This window comes from Lithobates pipiens, unplaced genomic scaffold, assembly GCF_037356315.1.
Source record: "Lithobates pipiens isolate NorthernLeopardFrog02 unplaced genomic scaffold, aLitPip1_a1.2 Scaffold_19, whole genome shotgun sequence".
Taxonomy (NCBI): Eukaryota; Metazoa; Chordata; class Amphibia; order Anura; family Ranidae; genus Lithobates; species Lithobates pipiens.
In genome coordinates this window covers 413,772,719-413,794,107 of record NW_027507764.1, presented here as the reverse complement: position 1 = coordinate 413,794,107, position 21,389 = coordinate 413,772,719, and the positions used below count along the sequence as shown (strand labels likewise).

At 40.5% G+C, this 21,389-nt stretch overlaps 1 protein-coding gene across 3 annotated transcripts in view; it reads right to left on the bottom strand.

Annotated features, from left to right (window-relative positions):
- The window catches only part of MYOM1 (myomesin 1), a 136,227-nt gene that overhangs the window by 49,956 nt on the left and 64,882 nt on the right, over nucleotides 1-21,389 (bottom strand). For all 3 annotated transcript variants that reach the window (XM_077492520.1, XM_077492522.1, XM_077492521.1), the window contains 6 exons: nucleotides 18,981-19,145; nucleotides 17,822-17,983; nucleotides 11,709-11,850; nucleotides 11,232-11,431; nucleotides 8,438-8,494; nucleotides 509-633 (listed from right to left, as the gene is read on the bottom strand). In XM_077492520.1, coding sequence (XP_077348646.1) covers nucleotides 509-633; nucleotides 8,438-8,494; nucleotides 11,232-11,431; nucleotides 11,709-11,850; nucleotides 17,822-17,983; nucleotides 18,981-19,145 — 851 coding nt within the window. The remainder of the gene's footprint in view (nucleotides 1-508; nucleotides 634-8,437; nucleotides 8,495-11,231; nucleotides 11,432-11,708; nucleotides 11,851-17,821; nucleotides 17,984-18,980; nucleotides 19,146-21,389) is intronic.

Genomic DNA, 21,389 nt, shown 5'->3' with positions numbered 1-21,389 from the left:
TGTGTATTCATTTTTTATTTTTTGCAGATCAGCCAAAAAAGCACTGCAACCTCAAATAGTGGATTGTGGATGCAATCCTTGACCTCCTGCAGACTTTCCTTTTGGCTCTCTGTCCATATCAAGGTGCAGGCTTTCGGTTAGAGAGATTGAGGATGTGTCAATGGACTTTGAGAGCGGTGGCCACCACACACCTGTTCCACAAAACGAATTGTGGAAGATGGAATTTGTAGTTCATTCATAGATCTCTGTGAATGAATGAAGCCTGCACAGCCAGACAAAAAGAAAAAAGTGACCACAACTGATGGGGAGAAGAACCAGGTGTAAGATACAACTGGGTCCAAAAGGTGGAGAATAGGCTTTCATTTTCTACTCTTTACTAATAATGACAACATTTTATAATATACTGCTTGAAACAGCTCCAATTTATTTTCTCTATTGTTATTAAAAAGTAATGTTGTATACAAACAAACTTAACATTATAATACTATGTGTTCCAATGTGTTATCACCTTTTCCACATAATACATAACACCTTCATGACCACGTAGACCAGGTGGCTTCCAGCTGAGCACCACGTAGTTTTTAGTGGCTTCTGTCACAGTGAGATCAGATGGTTGTCCAGGAATAACCCCTTCTGCAGATTGACAGACACAGAGCAATCACATTAATGAAGGAAATATCACAGTAACTAAGCTGATAGCTCTCTTTCCTTGCAATGCTGAATTATGGCGTTCTATTTGTAACAGTGATACTATCTACATTAAGTTATATTGTTCATTTACTAAAGGAATTAAAACAATATAACTAATACAAAGCAAGAGTTTAAATGAAAACTGACCAAAAACCATGATAGTTTACCTTTGCATGCCTATTACAACTTTTCTTATACTTGAAATTGATTGTGGAAGTTTTTTTTTTTTATTAGTTTTTTTTTTTATTGGATTAAAATAGCAAACATGTTATACTTACCTGCTCTGTGCTGTGGTTTTGCACTGAGCAGCCCCAATCCTCCTCTTTGTGGGCCCCCCGCTGACACTCTTGGCTCCATCCCCGGCTGTGTGCCCCCATAGCAAGCCGTTTGTGGGTACTTGATCCCTAGCCCTGCTCTGTGTGTCCATAAGAAAGATCCCTCATTACTGGCTCTGATTGACATTGGCTCCCGCTGCTGTATCTGAGCCAATGAGGAGCGAGAGAACCTTGCAACCTTTTTCCACTTAAGGGTCAGATTCAATGTATGTGAATGCATGAAGGGCCGCATTCACCTGCTATTAAATGAAGATAACATTACACAGTCCCCACACCTCTTGACCCATTTACATTATGCAGCCCCGCACCTTTGCCTCCCTTTACATTACACAGCCTCCTAAAACCTTTGGACCCCTTTACATTACGCAGCTCCTGCACCTCTGGACCCCTTTACATTACACATTCCCCCTGCATATTACACAACCCCCCTACACATCTCACAGCCCCCCCACTCAGCCCCACTGCATATTACACATCCCCCTGCATATTACACATACACAGCCCCCCCCCCCCCCCCAGCTGTGTAAGCATGGAGGAATGGGGCACATTACATTTTTTTATTATTTATTCTATTTTATTTATTTAAAATTCTAATTTTATTGCTGTCAGAAGGAATGTAAACATCCCTTGTGACAGTAATAGGCAATGACAGGTACTCTTTATGGAGGGATCTCGGGTCAAACCCCTCCTTTCCACTTAAAAACATTCAAACAGTTTGGCTGTTTTGAATACTGTAATTTTTTTTGAATTTGGCACCTTTAAGTCTTCTGTAAATCGGAAGTGATATCATGACATCGCTTCCAGGTTACTAGATCCAAGACCCAAAGTCGATTCTGGCTTTGTTCGGATCTCCGGCAAGCCGACAAACATGTCGGCTGGTCGTCCGGGCATCCCGATGGGATGGGAGAGCCCGGGCGAGCCCCAGAAGGCAGTGGGAGGGGGGACATTCCCTTCTACTGCTTGGGATAACAGCCAAGTGGCTTCTTAGCTGCACCGATTGTTATTTCAAGAAAGCCCACCACCGGAACGATAGCTGCAGGCACCTCCCCCGTTACAAACCCTTCAAGTCGAGGCAGCATATTTGCACACGGTTGATATGAGGGGGTTAGAATCTCTGTGGACTGGGTGCACATGAACTCATCACTTGCACTGATGGGCCGGACAATTAACGGTGGTGGGCCGGGTGCGGACCGCGGGCCACAGGTTGCTGACCCCTACAGTAAGGTAAAAAACCTTCTGTCTTTACAACCACTTTAAGTATTTATATATTGCACTGTGTAAAATTTATTTTGCCTTTTGGCTTCTACTGGTGGTAGAACTAATGCCTTCCCAGCACAAGTAAGTCTGATCCAGCAGTGTTCACACTGGAGAAGATGTCTATAATTACTGACATATCAAAGTAATACAAGTTCTAAATTTATTTAGATTTAGTTAATATATTAATTAATCATAGAATTTTGTGGCCAATCTGTGTCTGCAATTAACGGCTTGCCGACCAGCCGCCGCAGTTTTACTGAGGCAGAACGGTGCGGCCTGGCGAAACAACGTTACCTAACGCTTCGCCTTTTGGCCACTAGGGGCATGCGGAGCCCGGAGCCGATGCGAGTACCCAGCAGGCGCAATGACCACCGGGCTCCTGCGATCATTCGCGACAGAGCGAGAACCAGGAACTGTGTGTGTAAACACACAGATCCCAGTTCTCTCAGGGGAGTAAAGACAGATCGTGTGTTCATACTATGTATGAACACTGATCTCTCTCTCTCCTCCTAGACAGTCCCATCCCCCTACAGTTAAAAAAACACCTAGGAAACACAGTAAACCCCTTGATCGCCCCCTAGTGTTAACCCCTTCCCTGCCAGTAACATGTATATATTAATCAGTGCATTTTTATAGCACTGATTACTATATAATGTGTCAATGGTTCTAAAAATGTGTCAAAAGTGTCCAATTTGTCCGCTGCAATATCGCAGTCCCAATACAAATCACAGATCGCCGCCATTACTAGTAAAAAAAAATAATAATAAAAATGCCATAAATCTATCCCCTATTTTTTAGACGATATAACTTTTGCACAAACCAATCAATATGCGCTTCTTGTGATTTTTTTTACAAAAAATCTGTAGAAGAATACATATCAGCCTAAACTGAGGAAAAAAATAGTTTTTTTGATAAAAAATGTGGGATATTTATTATAGCAAAAAGTAAAAGATATTTTATTTTGTTCAAAATTTACGCTTTTCTTTTGTTTATAGCGCAAAAAATAAAAACCGCAGAGGCAATCAAATACCACCTAAAGAAAGCTCTATTTGTGGGTAAAAAGGAAGTCAATTTTGTTTGGGTACAGTGTCGCACAACCGTGCAATTGTCAGTTAAATTGATGCAGTGCCGTATCACAAAAAATGGCCTGGTCATTGAGCAGCCAAATCTTCCAGGGCTGAAGTGGTTAAAGGAGGGCACTGGAAACCCTAGTACTGTATGCAGCTAATAAATCTATGTTTTTCACCATATAAAGTGTCTAAATTTGCTTTCCTTATGCATATGTTCAAGTGGGCAGTGATAACAGTATGCTCAGGAAAGTGTCAATCCAGCCCATCAAAGCTTCTTCCTTTGTTTAAATTTTCATAGATATACTGAGTCAAATACAAAGCCTACAATGTTAAATACATCCATATGTGTTTGAAAGGCATGTTTCAAGTATGTGGTTCTTTATAGAATAGGTTGTAGTTATGTGAACAGTTTACAAGCAAATAGTGGTTAGGTCTAGTACTTCCTGCATACCTTGGGTAACAAGTAATAAAAGCTGTATTTTTCAATCATTAAACATTGTTATTTATTTTTAATTTTTTTTGCAAGATTAAAAATTGGAGGCTGCTTAAAAGAAGTTAAAATAGAACTATATGCAAATCAAATTTTTAATTTTGAATAGACTAAGGGAAGGTTATATAACCTCTGTGTAGTTTCTTTTTACCATCTTTGTCCCATTGGGAATGTTTACCTTCACTTCCCGTCGCATAGCCAGAACAGGAAGTGAAAGGTAATCCCTGCAAATTATGGGAATCTCTTGGGGACCCCCAGGTCACCAGAACTAGTGTCCCCATTGGAGAATTTCCCTTCTATTACGTTTCTGGGGATAACCGACAGGACAAATAGAGATGGTGAATCTCCCTAAAGGGGACACAGACAGCAATAAAAACTGACAGATATCCTAATCCCTCTTCCCTCTATTAATTCCGTGCATGAAGTTAAAAAACATTTAACTACCTTTTCAACCCTGTCCCCCTGCCCCTAACACTTACAGTACCCCTCTGATCGATCCAGCACTGTGTCCCACTTCAGCTCTTCTCCAATCACCTCAATTCACAAGAGACTCAAACAGCAGTTGGAGCAATTAGCTCCTGCTGCTGTCAGTCCGATCCTGTTAGAAAAGTGTGTGTGGCTGAGCCGCACTGTGATAAAGCACAATTTGTGTGCAAAACATGCAAGTCATTTTGTTTGTTTGAACCCGCAGGATGAAGATGTGAACAGCGCCTGCAGGGAGTGCTAAAGAAGGCCAAAGGGTAAGAACCTCAATAAAATTTTGAGTTAAAAAAGAAGGCCTAAGGAACCGTTCTTTGCAATAATGTTGCACAGAGTGGGTAAGTATAAACCTCTTTCTTTTTTGATTTGATTAAAAAATAAAATAATCTTTAGTATCACTTTAAAGTAGGTCTAGCATCAGGTATATTTTTCATTGAAAGTGTTTGCATTCTAAGTATTAGGTAAGTGTAACACTTGCAGGTATTTATTATCTCCCCTGAGGTCATACATTAAACCTCCTGGCAAACCCTTCATCTGCTTCCTCCAGATGGATAGCACCCGATGGTAATCTTTGTTCAGGCATAATCCAGGGTCAAGATCTTCTTCCTGGACTGAATTGTCAGCTCAGAGATAACACAGTGGGGTTGATTTACTAAAACTAGAGATTGAAAAATCTAGTGCAGCTGTGCATGGTAGCCAATCAGTTTCTAACTTCAGCTTATTCAATAAGAGCCGGTTCACACAGGGGCGACTCAGATCCGACTTCAGATCGCCCCTAGTCGCCTTAGGTCGGACAACATTTAAAAATCAATGTAAGTGAATGAGAGCCGTCTTAACCTCCCTGGCGGTATGATTCAGTCCGGTTTTAGGTGCTGAAAGCGGTACAATTATTTTGCATGGGAATTTGGCGTTTTATTTTGTAGTCCTGTAATTCTTAGGAATAACTCTCTTAAATCTGTTCAAACCAGAGTCTAGCAGACATCCCGGGTATGATAAAGTTCATAATATAATAAAGAATACTAAAAATTATTCAATAATGTAATCAAATCCAAAAACACTGAAAAAGGGACACTTTTTGGTTGCTATGGGCAATCTCCAAATTCCAGGCAGAAAAAACAGTATTTATAATACAAAAGTGCATACAGGGCATTGCACAGACCACTAGGGACAAAGGGGGTGTGTATTTTTTAATACAGCACTGTAATCTGTAAGATTACAGTGCTGTGTGTGTTTTGTGTACTTTTACTTTTTTGAATTTCCCGCCCTTCTCCACTCCCGTGCGCCGTAACGTTGCAGGGAACGGAGCTCGGCGGCATTCGGCACTGTGAATCGAGCGGAGGACAGCTCGATCACACAGCGCGGGGGACATCGCTGGATCCAGGGGACAAGGTAAGTAACTCTCCCTGTGTCCTCCCCTGCATCCAGCGATGCGATCCCGAGTCTGGCTCGGGGTTACCGATCCTACTAGTAAATTCCTAACCCGAGCCAGACTCGGGATTACCGCTAGGGGGGTTAATGCACGCTACTGAAGTCGCTCCGACTTCAGAAAAGGTTCCCGTACTACTTCAATCTGACTTGTAGGCGACTGGTACCCATTAATTTCAATGAAGTCAGATCTCCGTCTATACGGAGGCAACTCTGACAGAATTATCAGCTCTCAAGAGGGAACTCCACGCCAAATTTATTAAAAAAATTTGGCGTGGGTTCCCCCTCCTAGAGCATACCAGGCCCTTAGGTCTGGTATGGATTCTAGGGGGAACCCCCTACGCCGAAAAAACGTCATGGAGGTTCCCCCAGATCCATACCAGACCCTTATCTGAGCACGCTACCCGGCCGGCCAGGAAAGGGGGTGGGGACGAGCGAGCGCCCCCCCCCCCTGAGCCGTACCAGGCCGCGTACCATCAACATGGGGGGGTACCTTGGGGAAGGGGGGCCGCACGGTCCCCCCACCCCAAAGCACCTTGTCCCCATGTTGATGAGGACAAGGGCCTCTTCCCGACAACCCTGGCCTACAGTTGTCGGGGGCTGCGGGCGGGGGGCTTTATAAGGGGGCCCCCAGATCCCGGCCCCCCCACCCTGTGTGAATGAGTATGGGGTAGAATGTACCCCTACCCATTCACCTATAAAAAAAAGTAAAAAAAAACACAACACACAAGGGTTAAAATAGTTTATTGCACAGCTCCGGGGGTCTTCCGTCTTCGGGGGTCTTCTCGCCGGACTCCGCTATCTTCTGCTAGCTCTTTTCCTAGCGGAGGAGCCCGGCTTTCTTTATCGCCGCCGCCCTCCTCTTCCGACTTCGGGGGTCTTGTCCCCCTCTTCAGGGGTCCTGTCCCCCTCTCCGGTTCTTCTTGCCAGGCCACCGCACCTTCTTCTAGCTCTTTAACAGGCGGTGGCCCGGTCTTCTGTCGCCACTGTCGCCATCTTCTGTTCTTCTGTTTTCTTCTCTTCTTTTCTTCTCTTCAGATGTTGCCACGTCACTGCCTCCGCTCACAATGGCAGGGATACGCGCGGCGACTTATATAGGGACATCACCGGATGATGTCCCCGCCCATTATGATGTCACAGTCCCAGAGGATGCTGGGACTGTGACATCATAATAGACGGGGACATCAACCGGTGATGTCCCTTTATAAGTCGCCGCGCGTTGCATCCCCATCATTGTGAGCGGAGAGAGCGACGAGGCAACATCTGAAGAGAAGAAGAGAACAGAAGACGGCGACAGCGGTGACAGAAGACCGGGCCACCGCCTGTAAAAGAGCTAAAAGAAGGCGCGGTGGCCCGGCAAGAAGAACCGAAGAGGGGGACAGGACCCCCGAAGTCGGAAGTAGAGAGCGGCGGCGAAGAAGAAAGCCGGGCTCCTCCGCTAGTAAAAGAGCTAGCAGAAGATAGCGGAGGAGTCTGGCGAGAAGACCCCCGAAGACGGAAGACCCCCAGAGTTGTGCAATAAACTATTTTAACCCTTGCGTGTTGTGTTTTTTTAAACTTTTTTTTACAGGTGAATGGGTAGGGGTACATTCTACCCCATACTCATTCACACAGGGTGGGGGCCCGGGATCTGGGGGTCCCCTTATAAAGGGGGCTCCTGGATTCCGATAAGCCCCCCGCCCGCAGACCCCGACAACCAACGGCCAGGGTTGTCGGGAAGAGGCCCTTGTCCTCATCAACATGGGGACAAGGTGCTTTGGGGTGGGGGGGCCGTGTGGCCCCCCCTTCCCCAAGGCACCTTCCCATGTTGAGGGCACGCGGCCTGGTACGGCTCAGGGGGGGCGTTCGCTCGTCCCCACCCCCTTTCCTGGCCGGCCGGGTAGCGTGCTCGGATAAGGGTCTGGTATGGATCTGGGGGGGACCCCCACGCCATTTTTTCGGCATAGGGGGTTGCCCCTAGAATCCATACCAGACCTAAGTGCCTGATATGCTCTCGGAGGGGGAACCCATGCCATTTTTTTTTTTATTTGGCTCGGAGTTCCCTCTTCAGAGCTCATTCTCTGATTGGCCACGGCAAAAGTCGCCTGGCCTGGGGTAACTTAAAGTCGTGTTGTAAGTCGCCCCAAGCCCTGCCCAAGTCGTGTTCAAGTCATGCCCAAGTTGCCTCCAAAAGTTGTGTTGAAAGTCGTGTCGCCCCTGTGTGAACCGGTTCTCATGCTTTGACAAAAAAACTGGAAGCAGATAGGTTTCTTTGCAGAAGTGCACCATATTTTCAGCTCTCCAGTTTTAGTAAACCCACCCTACTCTGCTCAGTCCTTGGCTGAGTTTACAAATTTCTGACATGTATCAGCCCCCTGCTACAGTGTTTTCCTGGTGAATTTCTGCAAAATCAAAAAGAGGGGGAGAGGAAACTGAGAAAAATATTCCTTCTGCCTGTCATCCTTGGCAAAGACACATTACTGGAGCCCAAGATTGCTCCTTTTTGTGACCTTTCAGGAATGGATTTATTCAGACTTGTAAAGTTACAGAAATGTCCATTTACATGTCATAAAATGGCTACCAATGACCAGAACAGCATGTGTTTGTGCATTGTCAGTAGACCACACTCGTGAGCTGCTTCTAAGGTAGTGCATGCCCCTTTAGAATATCATATCCAGTTGTCAGCATTATATGAAAATCAAAATTCTCACCTGTAGGCTCTTCCTCAGTCACAATGATCTGTCCAGTCCATGGAGCTGAAGGATGACCTAAGAGATAAAAATAATTGTATCTACTGAAATAAGATTGAATAAAAATTTGCCTTAGCCAATATAAAAGTATCCATTGTAAGACCTAAATATATGTGCATGATGTCTTCAGGCAGCTAAAGATTTAATTGATTAATCTATACTGTATGTGGTGTTACTGCAATTGGGGGAATACTATCAAAAAGAGGAACCTAAGCTTGCAAAATCAGGTAATACAACAATTGTGGCCCATGCATTACCAGTTAAATAATGGAAAGCAAATAAAGCTCACCACACATGCTACAATTTGACTGTACAAACTACTTTAAAGTGGATGTAAGCCCTCACATATACACAGAGATGAAACAAATGTCCCTACATAAGTTTTACATCTATATCTGCTGTCTTCAGCTTTCTACACTCTTTAGAAAGTGCTGATCATGTTAGAAATTGTGTGTCCTCTTCCAGCAGTGGGAGGGAAGTCTGGGCTTACACTGTGTGAGAGCTGATTGGAGGAAAGGCACACACCCCACCTCCACATAGGCTGAGGAATGAAGGAACTTGCAGAGCTTCAGTCTGAATAGACCAGCTCTCTGCTAATCTACCTCTAAGCTCCCTCCCCGAAAACAAATTTTCAGCTACTTTTATCTCATGTGTTGGAGAACTTGTCAGAAGTTATCATGCTGATACCAGAGGAACGGAGCAGCAGAAAGACACAGCACTCAGAACTTTGGAGAGAGATAAGTAAACACTACAAACATATGTGCCTAGTCAGATTTCATGAATGGGATTTACAACCACTTTAAATCTAACAACTTCTTGTAGTGCTAGAACCTGCCTGATTGAATACATACTGATTAGACAATTTTGGTAGGCCTTCATCCAACATAGTTTGGGTAAATTTAATGGAGATAGCTTTAGAGAGACTGGGGTGGTCCATGGGATTAGGGTGCAACACTTGTCTTGTCTTGTCTCATCAATAGAGATTATCCATCAAAAGCATCTTCATTGTTAATTAATAATACTTAATAAATGTACATAGCCTCAGTACAGGGGCAATGTTAGGATTGAGTTCACCTGCTGGTGGCACTGTGCTGCTCTGGGCTGTTTGCTGCAGCTCCAGTGTCCATTAGCAGGTGTCTCCCAAGAGCTAGAAGGCTGTAGTAATACGTTACACCAGTGTTCAGCTGCTGGGTGGCTATTTAAGGATGCTCCTCCCTTCCCCCAGCATGTCACTAATCTGATCGCCTCCTTGCCAGAGTTCCTGATACCTATCCTGATCCATCCTGCCCCTCTCTGCCTTGCTCCTGGTCCCTGCCCTAGTACCCAGTCTTATTTTCCTCTACCTTGCATCCCTGCACTCTTGTCCTTATATTTGTATATAGTCAGTGGTTAGGTTTATTAGTTATTGTTTGTCGTTGGGGTTTGTTTGTGTTTGCTGGAGTTTCCTATGTTCATTGTTTGCTGTGTATGCTTGTTTGTGTGTTTCACTGTAAATAAATCTAATTTTAAGGATATCTACATTGTTTAGTCTGTTTCCATGTGTATCTACATATATCTGGTCTCCCTAGCTGCTGAATCCTGACAGGCACTTTGATAAAGGTTTGCAACCTCCATATTGAATATAAATGCATGCCCATCTACTAAATTAATGAGCTCATCAATCTATTATCTCCTTTATTCTTTAAGTTTAAGACTCTGACAAATTTGTTGGGCCAATAATTTCTTATCTTCACTTGCCCTTTTGTAAAATTTTTCTTTACCTTTCCCATCTGTTATGTCCCGTACACACGGTCGGACAATTCAACGGATTTTGGCCCAAACTTGTCTTGCAAACACACGGTCGCACAAAGTTGTCGGAAAATCCAATCTTTCAGAACGAGGTGATGTATATCACGTACAACGGGACTATAAACGAGCCAGTAGCCAATAGCTTTCGTCTCATAATTTATTCTGAGCATGCGTGGCACTTTGTGTGTCGGATTTGTCTACACACAATCGGAATTTAAATGATCAGATTATGTTGTTGTTGGAAAATTTTAGATCCAACTCTCAAACGTTGTGTGTCGGAAATCCTGACGGAAAAAGTCAGATGGAGCCCACACACGATCGGAATTTCCGGCAACACAATACGATCACACATATTCCGTCGCAAAGTCTGACCTTGTGTACGGGGCATTAGTATATATTTTTTTGGTTGCTACCATCACTTTCTTTTCTGTACGTCCCTCCCTCCCTTGACCTCTGATCCTTCATGGGCCATCCTTTTTGTCCAATTGTCTTGTCTTATTCATCTCACCTTTCACACCTGCCTAGTCTTTCCTGCCAACCTTTTTACCATCCTATAATACCTTTATTAGGAGATAATAAGATATTTGTTCAGTGTCCACTTCCTCTATAATTTAAACATTTCATCGCAAGGTTTTCCATTCACTTTCATTATCAGATTGTCTCACCTGCATCTGACTCTTCTTTGTTCTAATATTTTTTGGCATTAAATGAGGATATTTGGGGTTTCCTGTACTCAGGTTGAGTTCTTTGTGTCTGCCAACCTGTATCTAGTCCAATTTATGTTTGTATTCCTGACACACTGTTTTCATATCATCACACGGCATTTTTATTAGTCTAGGCCTTTTTAAGTGGTTCCTCTTGACTGCTGGGCCAAACATGTTATATTGGTGCACCACATATGATTTTTCACTTTCAGTATTTGCACAGTAGACTGTGTAAGTTATTATTAGACAGGCATATGTCTTACTTCTGATTCTGGCTCGGTCGGCAGGATCCAGAGCTGCTGCTGGCTCTGACACTCGGGAAGGTCTGCTCATTCCAGTTTTATTTACAGCTCGTACACGGAATATGTAAGACCGTCCTTCAATTAATCCTGTCACTGGAAAACGGGCAAACTTTACAGGTGTGTCATTACACTGGGTCCAGTGGCTGGTGCCAACCTCACACCTTGGAGAAGGGTGAAAAAAAAATGTTACATTGCTGTAATAGTAATAATAAACAATTTTAGATATTGCATTATGTTTAACGTAAATTGTAATTTTATGCCAATAAGATTTGTTTTTCTGCAGGTTCATAGAAATAAGGGGCTGATATATAGTATATATTACTGTAATAACACATAATATGGCCATCTTCTATCTCATCTGTACAAGTGGCCAAAATATCATATTAAATTTGTGCTACAGCAAAATTATATTTGTTTATAAATATAAGCAATATTAACCTGTCAATGAAATATCCCAGTATTGGACTTCCACCATCTACTGCTGGCTGTTTCCAAGAGATTATCACATAGTCCTTGTTAGCATCCAGGCATTCCACATCCAACGGTGCAGCTGGAGCTCCAAATATTTCTGCCTCAGCATCTAGTGTAGAGTAGAAGTAAATAAGATAACAAAACTGAACTGGTTTGATAAGAGGCCCAAAATATGTTCTGTACAATCAATAAAGATTGTTCAAGCAGATCTTATATTAATAACATCCTGGTCTTTATAAGTAAAATATCAATTTAGTAAAGCACAAACAAATAAATGTAAAGCATAGTCTATTGATCTGACTGTACTGTTGAAGTTGAACATTTGTGAACAGTTATTAATTATTCTACTTATTGTGCAGAGATATCCTGGCTATCAAATTTATGACATAATCAAAACACTTTTTATATTAATTTTATTAGTGACTGTATTGCTATCTCCAGGATATTCTGCTCAAAATCTTCTCAAGTTATGGCATTTTCCCCATCTCTAAGTAAATAAAATGCTATTTCTTAAAGCCTATCAATCACCCAAAATACATTATACTTCTCCCCATAAACTAAAATTGAATAACAATTGGTAAATTGATATAATAAATTATTATTTAAAAATAACCTAATGGATATTACCAATATATGTGCTAAACAACAATTTTCAAAATGTTACAATTTTTACTTTGCAAAAATCTTTGTACAGTGACTTGTGCAATTTTTAAATTTAGCAGTAGCCTTATTTGTAAAAACCAGTACAAATTTGTATCCAGCATAATAAAGTGCATATACAACAATAGCCGGGTTCTTTCTTCAATGTGATCCCAAACACCAGATTTCCCCAGTGCAGTGAGAACTCACTGGATCTCCCTTAAACTAATAAGCAGGTCAAACACATTAGATTTATATGGGGAAAATCCATACCCTCTGCATAAAACTACCTTATTAAAAGCCCATAGCATTCCCTTTGTAAGTTACTTGGACACCAATACGTTATATTTTTCTGGCATAAAAGAGCTCTGGAAAGTTTGACCCCCTTCATGTACAGGCCATTTTTAACTGACAATTGCATAGTTATGTAACACTGTACCCAAATTAAATTGATATAATTTTTTTTTTTTTTAAATGGAGCTTTCTTTTGATGGTATTTTTTTTTGCAATATAAATGAAGAAAAAAATGTTTTATACTTTCTGTTATAAAAACACATCCAACAAAATTGAATTTCTTCATAAATTTAGGCCAAATGTATTATACTACATGTCTTCGGTAAAAAAGAATCCCAAGAAGTGCATACTAATTGGTTTGTGTGAAAGTTATAGCGTCTACAAACTATGGTATATATACTGTATATATTTGAAAATTGAGGCCATTAAAATGCCAGGACAGTACAAATACCTTCCAAATTACCCATTTTTGGAAAGTAGATAGTCTGAGGTATTTAGGAAGAGGCTTGGCGAGTTTTTTTGACATTTCATTTTTATTGTCACAATTTTTTGGAAACTGAAGAAATTAAATAAAAAATTTTTTTTTTTCAGAACATCTTCTTCTACATACTTTCACTAGTGCAGTACATCGTCATAATATGAGTGGTGTGGCAGTGATCAGGGATACTGAATAATATTTTTTTATGCAATTTGTTAAACATTACATTTTTTACTGTACTACTCAGGGGGGTGATCAGCATTTTTTTCTACACTGTTATTGCTTATACAGGCATGATCACTGTATAAGCAATCATTTTAGCTGTCATGAATGGATTAACATCTATGAACAACTTGCTTATGGTTGGGATCTGTGATTGGCTACAGCTAATCAAATGGTACAGGTAGCCAGGTATCATGTGATTGCTGAGGGCCAATCACAGATCCCAACTGTAAGCAAGCTGTTCATGAAGAGAAATCCATTCATGACAGTTTGTTTACATTGGTACCATGTGATCGTTATGACCAACCAAAGCGATCCCATGATACCTGGTACCCAGTTATGGGTAATTGTAATCTGCTGTGTCCAGTAGACACAGTGGTCACAGAAGCTCCTAACCCGACACAGGTTCGACGACATACAGGTATGTCATCCAGACTGGCCATGCCACCCACCTGCAGTAAATGTACTGCAGACAGTCCGTAAGTGATTAACATACAAAGCAACATTCATGTATAAATATGCTTTTTTTTAAATGTGTTTATTAGCCAGATATCTTTAAATGTATATTCCATAGATTAATATTTTTTGCAGATAAACAATCCTCATACTGCACTTATTTGATAAAACAAGAATTTTCAAACACATCAACAACAAATCTTCATTTACAGTTAAGCAGAGCACCATTGTTTATGAGATTATCAATAGCATTACCTATCTCATGATCTGGCCTTTTAGGATATTTGAAATCTATTAAGGGTGATGGCACCTAGAGGTAAATATGAAACTAATATGGTGTCTTTAAAAAAATGTTTTTGCACATGTGTTTTTCTTTCTTGCTACAAATGGCCAGATCCAGAAACTGACAATGTTAAAATCCCACCTTCCTCTACAAGGGAAATCTGGTGTTTAGGATTATATTGAACAAAGAACACAGATATTGTTGGAAATTGCACAAGTGACTTTACAAACATTTTTTGCAGAGAAGAATCGGATAATGTGTTGGACATTGTTGTTTAGCATACATATTGGTATTATTACTGTTTTTATTTAGTTATTAGATGAATTTACCAATTGTTATTCATATTTAGATTATGGGGAACGTATAATGTATTTTGAGTGATTAAGAGTCCATGCACACTGGGCATAAAAAAAAACACCAGTTCTTTTGGCAGAAAAAAAACGCTCATATAGAGCATTTTTATACAGGCATTTGGAAGCGTTTAGGAGCCTTTAGCTTTTTTTCTGCCAGAAAACTGCTCTGAAAAACACAAACCAGAAGGGTTTTTTTTCTTCCTCTAAAATTTTAGCTTAAAATATGCCTCTAAACATCCTAATATGCATGGACTCATAGGATAACTTTGAGCTGCTTCTACAGACAAAATGCTAAAACCTTCTAGAAGCAGCATTTTTTAAGCCAGTGTGCATGGACCCTAATAGTCATAAAAACAGCACTTTATTCACACATGGGGGCTGATGCGCATACACCGCGATCGGGCCATTTGTATATGCATCCCCAGACCGCAGGTTCTGCATGCATGCAGCCCATTTAAGACTTTGAGGACACTGTCTGTATTTGAGACCACTCACCCACAGGGCAGTCACATTAGCATGAGTGGCTGTGTCCTAATAGAACAAGGTCAAAAAAAAAAAAGTGAAATTAAACTCTTTACGCACACTACCCTTTTTTATTTCATAATGATCTGCAGCATATGATGTTGTCATGTTTATTAATATAATGACAAAGATTTTTTGAAGGTGTATCTATTTGTGTCTCTGTGGTCACAGTTGCTTTTTTCATATGTACTGCTGAACTTAGCATAGGTGTCTTTTTGGAACCTTCACTTATAGCCAAGAATGACAAGCATTCCATCGCTGTTGGTCTGCCAGACTATCAGCTGCTCCCTGTAACAGCTGACACAGAGATTAAATCTGTCCCCACACTGCTTGAAATGTGATCCCACCAGCTCTATTGAAGAAGAAAAAGCCTTTATTAAATTATAAAACCAGGCAACAAGTAGGGAAAATATTTTCCTGTTACCTTTAACAATAGACATTATGCAACCATGAATCTCAATTGCATTCTTTTACAGAATCAAAATAATATTAAAGGTCATAGACCTATGGGCACCATCATGAGCTAGTGACAGTATCATGTGTGCTAACTTCTAGCTAACAGATTGACAACACTTGAAGTTATGTTAACATTTCAATGTTGCGACATGAGCTTGGGCTTCTGTTTGACAGATGATAGTATTATGGCAGTGCAGAAAGGTATTACTGCATTCTCTGGCTTGTTTTTGCTTAAACTAAATGCAGTTTAAAACCCAATTATTTTTCTAAATAAAAATACAGATTTATACTTACCTGTTCTGTTTTTGCACAGAGTGACCCCAAACCCACTGTTCTGATGTCTCCCGCTGGTGCTCTCTGTTACTCCTCTTCTGCAAATGCTCCCATAGCAAGCTGCGTGCTATGGGGGCACTTGCGCGGGTGAGCTCCTGAGCTGGGCTGTGTGTTTGTCTGTAGACACACACACAAAACACAGCATTGCCTTGCCACCTGCTCTCTCCTCACTGGTTTTGACTGAAAACAGCAGGAGTCAATAGCTCCTACTGCCATCAGAGCCTTCAGTGAGACCAGGAAGAGGAGAGAATAGCTGCAGAAGACAGGCATAGCACTGAATTGTGTTAACAGGGGCTTTAAGGAGCTGCTATTGACAGTTTTTTTTTACCTTAATGCAGAGCATGCATTAAGGTGAAAAACCTTTTGCCTTTAGAACACTTTAATCCTGCCCAGCAGGTACTCACCTAACAAGCATAATCATACTTGCGTGGGTTAAAAAACGTCTACAACTAAAATGGAACAAAACGTTAAACTGTTATTTTTACTTAGCTATTTTGCAGCCATTTTTTATGATGCTTTTTTATTGAGAGGTTTAAAGTTCAATAACACATATAGGCATAAAAAATTACAACAGTGGAAACAGAAAGAAAAACCGAGGCTGTTTAAGAAAGTTGTGAATATACAGACTGTGCTTATACGTTTGCATATTTGGCAGTATTTGTAAATGTGAGCTGTTTTTGCTGCACCACGCCACAAATCATCCCATGTATAAATACACCAAACAGCACTTAGAGAAACCTCAGACTTCTGAAACCATTGGCCCGAAATGTAATTTTATTGTCAAAATCATACGTGCTATGCCTAAAAAGAAAAGCACTTTAACCCTACTAGGAAGCATGGAAGTGGATCTCTGCTATTTTGGGGTGTGCGTGCTACAGGGGCACAGTGAAGTAAAAATTGACGACAAGATGAATACATCATGTGATTATAATGTGATCCATGAACCAAGCTACAGCAGTGGCCTTCACAAATTTTTTGACCTTAACATCATTGAGACACTTTGAGGAGATCTCAGACATGCAGTTAACACTCAACAACAATGAATGTAGAGGACCTAAATGCTTGCTAAAATAATGGGGAGCTTTACCACTTAAGAAAATAAAATACTCATTCACAACTATCATACAAACTGCTAGACATCATTGATGCTAAAGGGGACCATACAGGATATTAAGACCATGTTATAATTTCCTTTATTGCTATGGTTTATTTATAATTGTACCATTTTGTGATGCTTAATAGTTTAATCCTAATGACATTGAAAATGTTTGATCTGATCATACATATCTTTTAAAAAAATGGCCCACATCTTACAAATTCCACCAGTTGTTTGTAGCCTTGTGCCCATAACAGTACATGCAATTTACCTAAAATCAAAAAATGTACACTGCCTAGGATAGAACATTTAACCCTTACCTAATCTGTTAAAAACAAATGGGGGGATACACACACACTTTAAAGTGTACCTAACTTCAACACTAAACACTGCCCAAGCTTTACACAGAACTTGCCCCTCACCACAGCCACGTCTAGGGCCATCAGGGAAATCAACAGAATATTCAGACCCAGATTAAGACCCCTTCAACATGGGGCAGTTGACCTAAAGTCATTTAGACTTTAGATCATCTGTTGCATGCATTACAGTATTGTAGAAGAGATTAAAATTCACTTTTAGCGCTCCAATTTTGTGACATCATTGCTAAGTAAACAGCAGTAGAAATAGTAGTCCAAAGTAGCTTGTGAAGGACTCCAAATGGACTTTCACTAATTAAATTTTCTCTTTTAAACTTCTTTTAGAGAAAGTAATCTGACCCACATAAATCCATATCTGCTCATTTGATCCTAACTCTATTATTCTGACATTGACATACTATTTAAAGACTTGCTTATCTATAGAGATGATTTTGGTAAATAAGAAACCCATTTGAAAAATCTTAAAAATTGTTTGCAGAAAACAATTAATCGGTTATTGATTTAATGGATAATTACACAACTTCAATATTGTGTATTATTTTTGTTTTTGGAATGATGAACTGTCCCTTACCCCTGACAAACACATATGCGCTGTACTGATCATAGTACTCTCCCATCACCACCCGCAGTGTGTACAGTCCTTCATCTTCTTTATTCAGATGTCTGAGAGTCAGGGTGGCATGTCCTCCACTCCAGTGCATACTGACCCACTTGTTGGGGGAGACCAGAACTCCTAAACACAGTGGAGGTCAAAATACATGACTGTGTAAATATGAATATTATCACATTATGTTATGCAGAATAAGCAATCCTTAGCCTTGTCCGTAATCCTTAACATTACAGGTAAAAATGAAATGTAATGCACAATTATACACTGGGACCCTATGAGTTAAAATTTAAATGAGTTAACTCATTAAAATTTAAATGAGTTAACTCATTCTAATGAAAAGCTGGCTCTAATCAGCTTACAAAAAGTAATGAATATGATTAAATAATGATATTTTAATAAGTATAGAACTAAATTAAAATGAAAACAGAAATGTGTGAAAGTTGTTGGGTTGTAATCTTTTACTGGTTGAATGTTTTATATGTATATGTAATTTGTCCTTATTGTATGTAACAGTTCAAAGTATTTATTTAAGGTGTCTAATAAGTATTTCTTTAAGAAAATATGATATTATTGATATTGCTTGGTTGGACAAAGTCAATTTGTGTAGTTACTGCATTTTCCCCCATAAATATAGAGAAGACAGGAAATACAAGGTAGAAGTTTACTGACATCATTAGTAAGTTGTTGCAGATATTAGGGATGCCTAGACCATGGTCTTTCCTAATTATACCAGTCAGAGAGGGTGTGTGTGTATGGGGCGGGGGGTAGAATGGGTCATAGAATGAGAGAAGCAGTGAGAGATGAGTGGGCAATTCATCAGGAGGTGGAGAGTGAGCAGAAGGTATGCATATGTTGTGCAGTAATGCAGAAGATGAGCAGAATTGGTCAGTTTCCAGGTAATGTGATTTGCTACTGTAGTGTAAAAGTGATGGCATAGAATGTTGATTTTCTGCATATTGCAGATAATATAAAAATACATACTAGGATTGAAGTGTAAATGTGCGTGACAAGAAAATAACTGCAGAAAAATTCTATGGAGTAACACAGAAATGGTGTGTTGTTATCTTTTAAAAGCCAGCGGAGTATTATAGCAGTCATAGAATTTAAAATTGTTTCTTACCATTTCGGTACCACTGAATTTCTGGCTGGAATCGTTTTATTTGTGGGTGAACAACAACAGTGGAACCCAGACTCAATGTATCACCTTCTTTTCCAAAGGAAACTCCAAATGGGTCAATAAAATGAATATCAAACTTTGAAGCAAATCCATATGGAGTGATGGAAACTAAAAAAAAAAGGTTAAAAGAACCAGTAATTAACTAAACGAATACATACATTTAGTTAGATTCCTAGCTCACATAACATAAGATTTTTGATTTGCCAGTAAAACCCCTCTCTTGAAGTACAGTATAGGACACAGGATCTTTAGTTTTTAATCAAGGGTTATATGTAGCTACCTTCAGGTGAGTGGACATTAGCAAAAAAGAAAGATGAAGCGACATCCTCTCAATATGCATTTCCACCACCAGCTAGCCTTGGTTTTGTAGCAAGCAGTAGGGAAAATATAAGACAGAGAGAAGGGACTTGTGTCCTATACTGTACTCCAAGAAACAGATTTTATTAGTAAGTCAAGAATACTATTGTTGTATAGTAGAGGACACAGGATCTTTAGCCGTTAATCATGGGAAAACCATAAACAGTCCAACAGAGGGGTGAGCAACATGGAAAAAAAAACAAAAAACATCAAATAACAGGCCCAAATAACAAACAGGTCAAGAAAGACCTAGAAAAACCGGGAGAGCAGCTTGTAGCACTGTAAGACCAAAACTGGCATTAGAAGAGATTATTATTATTATACAAGATTTATTTCACGCCAACAGTTTGCACAGTGGTTTTCAATATAAAGGGAGACAATACAATAACAATACAATTCAATACAAGAGGGCCCTGCTCCTGCAAGTTTATAATCTAATAGGGAGGGGCTGATGAAACAAAGGTAACTGTGAGGGATGAACTGATGAGGGAAGTAGAAGATTCAGCTGTTAGCTGAAGACAAGATAGGCCTCCCAGAAGAGATGAATTTTCAGGAATTGCCTAAAAGTGGACAGAGTAGGCGAAAACTGCAAAGATTGAGGTAGTGAGTTCCAGAGGATGGGAAAGGCTCTGGAGAAGTCCTGGATACAAGAATGGGAGGAGATGACAAAGGGGCTAGAGAGCAGGAGGTCTTGAGAGGATTGGAGAGGATGGTTTTGATGATATTTGGAGACAAGTTTGGTGATCTAGCTCGGGGCAGAGTGGTAAATGGCTTTGTTTGTTATTGTTAGTGTTTTGAATTTTATTTGTTTGGGCAATGAAAAGCCAGTGGTAGGATTGGTAGAGAGGGATGGCGGACACTGAATGGTTGGTAAGGTGGATGAGTCTGGCAGCAGCATTCATGATAGACTGAAGAGGGGATAGCTTGTGGAAAGGTAGGCCAATGAGGAGAGAGTAAAAATAGTCAAGGCAAGAGATAACAAGGAGTAAATAAGTTACTTAGTGGTTTCAACAGTTAAAAAGGGGTGTATTTTGGAGATGTTGCAGAGGTGAAGTCTGCAAGATTTGGACAGGGATTGAATTTGGAGATCTGAACATCCAGGTGACTTTTGCAGTTCCTGGCATGGTGGGTGGTCAGACTACAGTATGGATGCTGCTAAGATGCTACAGATGCTCAGACTGGAGCTTGTGCAGAATGATGGCACACGGGTGGCACACAAAAGCATGCACGTGCCAGAAGCAAAGTTGTAGTGAAAATGAGCCAGAGCCAGCACAACGGCGTAGTAGAAGTACTAATTCAGAAGACAGGAGCAGGGTCAGAAGCCAGCCTGAGGTTGATATAGCACAAACAGCAGAAGTACCAAAACAACAGGCAAAAGCCAAGGTCAGCAACAGGAGATCAGGATAAAGCAGGGTCAAGAAGAAAGCCAGGTCAAATACATGATAGTAGGATAAATGGCTGGCCATGACTCACAGGAGCTAATAACGACTCAGCAATTCAGTTGTACTGAATTGAAAAGAAAACAATTATTTTATTTGACCTAAAATAATCCAGCATTAAAATTAATCTGTGTACAATACAATGTACATAAAGGCAGTGTATGTAGATGTTAATAGTGAAATAGCAAACCAAATGTCTAAATCCTTTCAGTGCATTGTACACAGATTCATTTTAATGCAGGGTTATTATAGGTCAATGTGAGTGCATCCTAATAGTATTTGTTTCGCGTTTATTTTAAGACCAATGTGAGGAGGGCCCTTTAAGTCCACAACTACAAATTGTAATTTTGTATGACATCCTCGTGCTCTGTAGGACATCTTCTAGTGAAGCTTTAAATAGGCCTCGGCCCATCAAAAGCCAGTACTAGACATGCAAGCTAATTCATACTAATGCATACATGGGGATGCACACACAGCCTTAGCTCTACGTAATGGTCCATGAGCTGCACCATGCACATGTGAAGTTTGTCAGGCATGCCATGATATTTCTGACATA